Here is a 7,967-nt window from a genome sequence, read left to right on the forward strand (position 1 = left end):
CAGCCACACCTGGTACCAGCCACACCTGGATCAGCCACACCTGGACCAGGCACACCTGGACCGTCTGTTGGACTGTGGAGCTCTGGGAGGACGTTTCATGTTTCTGATGATGTAATGATGAAGGAGGGAAGTGGCTGATGGCTGATGGCTGAACTAACCATGACTTTCAGTGACTGTTTTTATCAAACAGAGTTGATTCTTTAGTTTGTTGTAGAACTCAGTAAACTGAAGTTTTGGGTTTTGGTCTCAGATCTGAAGACGTTTCTGTCGGCTGGAGTCGGGAACCGTCAGGAGATCAGCTGTTTTCCTGCTCGTGCTGGTGAATGACAGTCGATATGTGTGTTCGTGTCACAGCTGCTGCTTTGCTGCTGTTGGACATAAAGTGTCAGACTGACGTCGGCCTCTTCAGGTGGATGGAGCTCCAGAGGTCTGCTGATGTGGCTCCATGGTTCCTGTACAACCAGATGAGAGTCTGTTCAAGGTTCCAGCCTCAAAGAACCTGTTTCTGCTCATTCCTGCTCTGTCACAGGAGCCTCGTCTGGTTTCCTCAGTGAGCTTGTGAACGATTGTGTCTGACGGAGAACGAAGAAGAAGAGAACGTCCAACCCGTCGCTCTGAACGCCGAAGCAGCCGCCGGTGCCGTTCTCACGAACGCAGACTTTGTGTCCGTTACTTTTCCGTTGACTGTTCATGGCGGCTCGGGTGGTGACGCCGGGCTGTGCGTCCTGGACGGAGGAGCTTTCATTTGCATTTTCTTTCTCTGTGGATTGAGCAGCGAGCGGCGCCGGGTGTGAATGGAGCAGCTTGTGTTTCATCTGAGCAGGATTTGGGGCCTGAAGTGGGACGACGGGACAAAAGCTGCAGCAGGAATGTTCCTGTTCCTGGGCTGCATTCAGGCTTTCTGCTCCGCGACCACCTCGGCGCGGCAGGCGTGGCCTCCCAGCTGAAAGAACCACAAAAGATCCGACCCGTTTAGTCGACTGACCTGAATACTTCCTGTTGCACAAAGCGGTGCTCCAGTTAGACGCTCTGGAGCGCTCGCCGGCCTCGGTCTGACCTGGAAACACTGAGTCTGGACCGAAATGTGCAGATTCACAAGAACCAGAACCACAGGTGTTAGTCCCAAACTGTTGTTGTGTTGTTGTTGTTGTTGTTGTTGTTGTTTGTTTTCTATCAACCAGCTGATCAAGAAAATGTTCAACATCAAACAGCTGAACGAGCTGATTTCATTGATTTCAACCAAACGTGATGAAAACGGACCAGATGTTTGATGATTTCAGCTTTTAAATGTGCTGATCCGATGCTTTTCTTTGCGGTGAACAGAGCTTGTTCTGGTTCTGTACCTGCTGGTTCTGTGATCTCTGGACAGCGTGCTGCTCGCTGCTCGTTTTCTTCTGACTGGCGGTCACAGTTAGAATGAGCCAAACGGGTTGGTGCTGCTGACGGCAGGAACCAGCTGATGTGGGTCAGAAACATCAAGCGAACTGGACCTGAGTCCTGGAGCCGAGCTTCAGCAGCACTAAAGGCTCGTAGAAGGAACGAGCTGGAGTCGGACATCAGCAGCTACAGTCTGACCCGGTTGTTGAGTTTGAGCTGCGACCTGGGACACTAATGAGTTGGAGTCGTAGATCTGGGTCGTCCTGGGTCGTCCTGGGTCGTCCTGGGTCGCTATCTGCAGCGTTTGGTGCTGCTGCTCCAGCTGCTGGAACATCTAACAGGAGATCCACCAGCTGTCGTCTTGTCGTTGGTTCGAAACGTCCTGAGCGGTCCGACCTCCAGACACCCGCCACCTGCTCGTGTCCGGTCCGACGCTGAGGTTCTCCAGATCCTGAATGTCTGTGATGAGCTGAAGGATGGACGTTCCTTCATGGTTCCAGATGTTCTCCACAGTCCTGTTTCTATTCTGATATATCTATCACAGCTTTGTTCTGTTTGACATCCTGGTCTGTGGCCCGTCCCACTGGTTCTGTCCCATCAGTTACTTTAAGAATGATTTAATCATTATTATTATTATTATTATAGTAAACAAGCTCTTACTTATTTTATATATTTGTTGTTTCATATGTTGGGTTTCGATAATAAACCGGTTTGTCTTGGACTCGTTCTGCTCTGCACCAGAACTCTGGGTTGTGCAACACAGCTGATGTCTGAGAAGATCCTCAGTCCTCCAGGTCCTGGTTCTTCTGCTGGATTACTGGTAGCAGCTGGACTGATTGAAGACGTTCCACCTCCATCCAGGAGGCTTCATCAGCTCTGACTGACTGGTTGGGAGTTCCACATACTGATATCCTGAAGGAGACGTTAACACCTGAGTTTAGGCTTCAGTTGGTGGTTCCACATCCACACCGAGCCACAGAGACCCTAACGAACCCCACTGTGGCAGGGGGAGCACTAACGAGCCACATAACGAGGGGGAGGAGCAACAAACCTCCAATTAAAACTCAGGTGTTAACGTCTCCTTCAGGATATCAGTCTGTGGAACTCCCAACCAGTCAGTCAGAGCTGATGAAGCCTCCTGGATGGAGGTGGAACGTCTTCAATCAGTCCAGCTGCTACCAGTAATCCAGCAGAAGAACCGCTGATGTGACGTTTTATTGAGCAAGCAGCTGATTGGTTTGACGGAGGAGATGACCTTCATCTGTCTCCTCCAGCCTCAGGCGTCTTAAACACTCTGACCTGCTCCTTCACACTCTGCTGTTTCTGTTTCCGTTTCCAGATGATGCTCGTCTGTTCGGCTTCGTCCGGATCACGACGGGAGACGCGATGAGCAAACGGGCCAAGTTCACGCTGATCACCTGGATCGGCGAGAACATCAGCGGGCTGCAGCGCGCCAAGATCAGCACCGACAAGACGCTGGTCAAAGACATCGTGCAGGTCAGAGAGCCGGTGGCGCCGGTCCACAACACTAGAGCTGCACTCGGCAGCGTTGGTACGACCAGGCCGCTGCAGGTCGGAACAGTTTGGTACCGGTTCTGTTTACAGTTTGTTCCCATTCACCAAAATGGAGCAAAGAAATCCACCAATCAGCTTCAAGCAGATGTTTACGTTGTGTACATCAGTAAAACCTGTCAGACGAGTTTTAAGCATTAAATCTGACTTCCTATCAGACGAGCGTCACACAGGCAGGGTGGAGTCGTTACTCAGCCCGGAGCGGGGATCGGACTTCAGTACCAGGACCATGTGACAGGAAGTGTTTCAGAGGGACAGTCTGAGGTCCAGACGGTCGAAGGGTTAACTCATAGACGGAGGACTCAGAGAACAACTGGTCATCTGGAGTCATTAAACAGGAGGGAAAGCATGAACCAGTAGAACAGATGAAACGCCGCGGGGGAAACGGGTCTTCAGAACATATCAGTGAACCTAAAACACATGAAGGTTTAATGTATAAACGAGGACTTTCAAAATAAAATGAGCTAAAAACAACATGATTAAAGTACAGGATGCGTTTATAAGATCACAGAGCAAATACAGACCCGTTAAGTAACGTCCATAGAACCAGAACCTGTCTGAGAACCATCAGGGCGTTTTCAAGTTTCTTCAGCAGCGACGTTCATGATGTTCATGTGAGCTGCTCCAACGGTCCCAGTAGGACCACATGTGAGCCAGCAGCTAAAGTCTGTAATCATCACTGAGGGCTGAGCCAGCAACCAGGACAGTACCAGAACCAGCAGACGGACTCGATACCAGAACAAAGAGCATCAAGAGTCCAGATATAGATGCAGCCTTTAATATGTAAATCAGTAAAGACTGTTGATCACGTTGTAAGAATCATCCTGATTTAATGAAGTGTAGTTGTAGTTCCATCAGATCACCACTAGGAGAAGCTTCCTGCTGCTCCGGATCCTCAGATGAGGAAGTGGTCCATGTTTCACCATTCATCGTCTCTGACTCGGTCTCCTGTCATATGGATAAAATAACGACGTATTAAAGTTTACACATTTATGTTCCTCAAAGGTCCTAAAAACAGCCATGACCCGATAATCGGACCCTTAACAATCCAGAACCTGCTGTCCGACAGGTTTTTAGGAAAAACCACCAGAAGCCATAAAAACAGCCTTAACATAGCGACAGCCTTGGATTGTGACTCCGACATGACATTTAATGTCACCAATCAGGATGACGGCGTATTATCTGACTGAACAATCCCACAGATTGGCTACGTTCACACTGCAGGACTTGATGCTCAATGAGGATTTCTTTGTGACTTCCTTCACGTTTCCACTTCAATGCGACTTGTATGTGATCTGCTGTGTGAACTTCATACGAGCCAAAAGTGTCCCGCATGCGCAGAAGAGGACACGACGACGTCACACGCAGCGAGCGTGCTCAGTGTTTATGGAAGTAAACATGGATGGTAACGGTGGAGCGTATCTGCCACTCCCCCGCCGCCACCGATGGAGGAAACAGAAGTGTGAGCGCTAACTAAACTAGCATCAGCAGCCAAGTACTGCCTGTGTGTTCTGGACACTTCCACCCCGTCAGAGCGCTGCCCCGGGGTGGAAGTGGCCGGAACGTGCACAATCACACCGGTCAGTTCGGCTGAAGTGTTCTAACAGCACACTAGTTATTATAACAACTATGAACAATAATGAACAACTAATGAGCCTTCCAGCATCAAGCCCTCCTCGTATCTGGACCTCCGTCTGGACAATCCGACAGCCTTGATATCCGACATAGAAGAAGGTTTTACGTTTAGAGTCGGATCATCGAGTCATGACTGTAATCATATGGTCTGGTACCAGGTTCAGGTTCTGTCTCCAGCTGTCTGAAGGTTTCGCTTCATATAATCATTTAAATACATGTTCAGTAGTGAGCAGACTGATGGTCAGACACGCTGGGACGATAAATGTTCACCAGGTTACTAGAACTCACTAGAATAAGCTTGATTTGAGTGAGAAGGTCCAACTCGCTGTCTGTTCTCTGCAGAACTTTGCCAAGGAGTTCATGATCAGCGACGCCCGGGAGCTGGACGAGGACTACATCCGCACGGAGCTGAAGAAGGCGGGCGGAGCCAACTACGACGCCCAGGCCGAGTAGGGGCGCCGCTCGGCCGGACGGGTCGGGGGGTTCGGGTGGTCGGGTTGAGGTCCAAACGGGGCGGGGCTGCTGCCTCCGGGGGGACGGAGGGCGAGGCGGGACGGAGAGGCCGCCATCCTGCACTTCCTGTGGAGCTGGTTGTTGAGAGGACGTTTACAGATCAGCAGTTGGCTAAACACTGGTTACCATGGTGACCACTGGTCAGAGGAGTAGTTAGGTATGAGGGGAGTGTGCAGCTTAGCTTAGCTTAGCTTAGCATAAAGAGTAGAAACAGCTAGCGTGATCCACACATGAGTGTAAACAGCAGACAGACGAGTCTCTAAACGAGCTGTGGACCTGCATCAGAGCTAAAGGAGCATGTTTCTAAGTTAATTAAAAAAATGACACATTGGTGATCAGAAAAAGGTTAAAACCGAGTTGTAGTTGTATTTTAGCTTAGCTTTTACCAGTTAGAACAGCTGTTTCCACCTAGTTTTAGCCTTTATGCTAAGCTAAGCTAATCAGCTGTACAGGATCAGCACTGAGCAGGTTTAACGAGCTAGCCGTCCCTTATTGCTAACTTCCACGTTAAACATGATGCACGTTGGTCCAGAAGTCCGTCTACTGTGCATCGTGTACCAGATTACTCTGTGTGTGGTCTTTGTTCGGTCCAGTCAGGTTCTGACCGGGCTGAAGGATCCTTTTGTTTCCCCACTGACTGGGATGCTAAAGATGGCCGCCTCTCCCTCCCGGCCCGCCGCCTCCTCTGCCAGCTCACGGTCGGTTCTACTGTGGTCGGTTCTACTGTGGGCGGTTCTACTGTGGTCGGTTCTACTGTGGTCGGTTCTACTGTGGTCGGTTCTACTGTGGTCGGTTCTACTGTGCATCGTCATCTCACACTCATCCTCATCTCAGCACGAAGCTGCAGTCGAGGCTTCGGCGAACGTCGAGGACGTGAATGAAAACAGCTGAAGGGCTTCACTTCACAAAGTAAATAAGGAGCAGCGGGACTGGGTCGGTCGGCACCTTCGCTGGCAGCAGAACCCTCGTAGTCATCATACACTGTACCTCCAGGGGAAGACCTCCATTTTCTGTGGGCCTCCGTGGTGATGCTGGCGGCCGCCTTCACTCTGTGTCGTGTTGCCTGCAGCCTCCAGAGCTGAAGCAGCAACGAATGACTTGTTCAGATGTTAAAACCATGAAACAGCTGATGTGCTGGTCCTCCAGCAGGCTGCTGAGAATGGAGGTCTTTTCTTCTGGTGCTTCATCTCACGACCGACCGCTCTAAGGTGTCCTGTACCTGCTGTCTGACTGCCTGAGTCTCCCGTGGAGAGGGGCATCATGGGAGGTGTGGACACTACACTGTGATTGGCTGTCCTCCTCCACCGCTGGATGAGGGCTCGTCCCTCCATCCGGCCCAGGAGGAGCCACCTCTCGGTCGTAGCATCTCTTTTTTCATTTGGTTTCAGCCCTCCCTCCCTTCCTTCCTTCCCTCCTCCTCCCCCTGCAAAAAAAAATTAGGATTTATTTTTTTTTCTTGTACGTCTTGTTTTGAGATGAATTTTATTTTCCCTCCAGAGTTCTACCTGATGATTTGATTTTTTAAGAGCATTGTTATCTTGGACATTTTGGTGGAAGAGATTTTCAAAAAAAAAAAAAAAAGAAATCATGCAAAAAAGAAAGAAAACAGAACGGCACAAGATCAGTCATTTCAAAATAAAAATTGATGTTTTTTTCCAGAACCTGCTTGTCCAAGCGTCTTCTCTGTGTTTGTCTCTGAAGCTGTCTAGCAGGACGTTGGCTTGTGAAGGCACACATGCAGACTTAGTTTTTGTATTCTTGTTTAAAGCATATTGTGTCTTTAACTGTTTTTCAAGCCGATGTCATCTGGCCATGTTTAATCTGTCATTACTAGCTAACAACACCAACCAATACTAGTTACGACAACTAGCTGTTTAGCATTTTAGCCATTTCAACCATCAGCTATTACAAACAGTCTGAGCCATGCCACAACCGTTTCAGCCTCATTCCATCCAACAACCATCACTTTAAGCCATTTTAATCCCTGAGCTCTATTAATTTCCTCCATTACATTTCACCACTTCATCATCCAGCCGTTACTTGACATTAACGTTTACTTGTTGCTAAAGATTTCAGTCAGTCAGCCACAACTTTTACAGTAGCTAGCTGTTCATCTATTATTTTTTTTTAGTAATTTCAGCTACTAGCCATTAAACAACTGTTAAACTGTTTAACCATTTAAACCAGTAGCCTTTACCTTTACAGTGGCTAACTGTATTAGCCAGCGCTGCCTTTAACAAGACAACAGGTGCAACCACTTAGTCAACCATTAGCATTAAATCTAGCTAATGTCAGCTATAACCTGTAATTAAAAATTTCAACAACTTAGTCCTTCTTAACTGTTTAGCCATTGCTTTAACCATTGCTTTAACCATTGGACATATAGCTAATAATGTTAGCTATTACATGTAGCTAACAATTACAGGAGTAAGCCATTACTTTACAGCAGCTAGCTGTTTATCCACTCCCGTTTACCATTTTAGCCATTAGCCATGTAGCTAATAACATCAGTCATTACTTGAAGCTAACAATTTCCACAGTTTAGCCTTTATTTTTACAGGAGCTAACTGTTTGTCCATTACTTTTAACCAGTTTAACCATTGGCTACCTGGCTAATAATGTCAGCTATTACTCAAATTTTCACAATTGAACCATTATTTTAACAAAGGCTAACTGTTTATCTGAAGCTCCATGAGCCATTTCAACCATTAGCCACTACTTGTTAGCAGTTACAACCATAAGGAAGGTAACAGTTGGAGTTATTTACCCGTTTAATTTAGCCGTTTCAACCATTTAGCTGTTACTTTCAGCCATTTCATTGGCAAAAAGAGAAAATCATGATTTCAGACCCATTTACAAAACTACTGTGA

At 48.0% G+C, this 7,967-nt stretch overlaps 1 protein-coding gene across 2 annotated transcripts in view; it reads left to right on the forward strand.

Annotated features, from left to right (window-relative positions):
- The window catches only part of cotl1 (coactosin-like F-actin binding protein 1), a 10,998-nt gene extending 4,300 nt beyond the window's left edge, over positions 1-6,698 (forward strand). The window contains exons 3-5 of one of the 2 annotated variants that reach the window (XM_008293579.1): positions 2,717-2,874; positions 4,927-5,795; positions 5,856-6,698. In XM_008293579.1, coding sequence (XP_008291801.1) covers positions 2,717-2,874; positions 4,927-5,037 — 269 coding nt within the window. In that variant the 3' untranslated portion in view covers positions 5,038-5,795; positions 5,856-6,698. The remainder of the gene's footprint in view (positions 1-2,716; positions 2,875-4,926; positions 5,796-5,855) is intronic. The other variant, XM_008293580.1, reaches the window with a different exon arrangement.
- The last annotated feature ends 1,269 nt before the right edge of the window (positions 6,699-7,967 follow it).

The sequence above is a fragment of the Stegastes partitus genome, unplaced genomic scaffold, assembly GCF_000690725.1.
Source record: "Stegastes partitus isolate 25-593 unplaced genomic scaffold, Stegastes_partitus-1.0.2 Scaffold895, whole genome shotgun sequence".
In the NCBI taxonomy this organism is placed as follows: Eukaryota; Metazoa; Chordata; class Actinopteri; family Pomacentridae; genus Stegastes; species Stegastes partitus.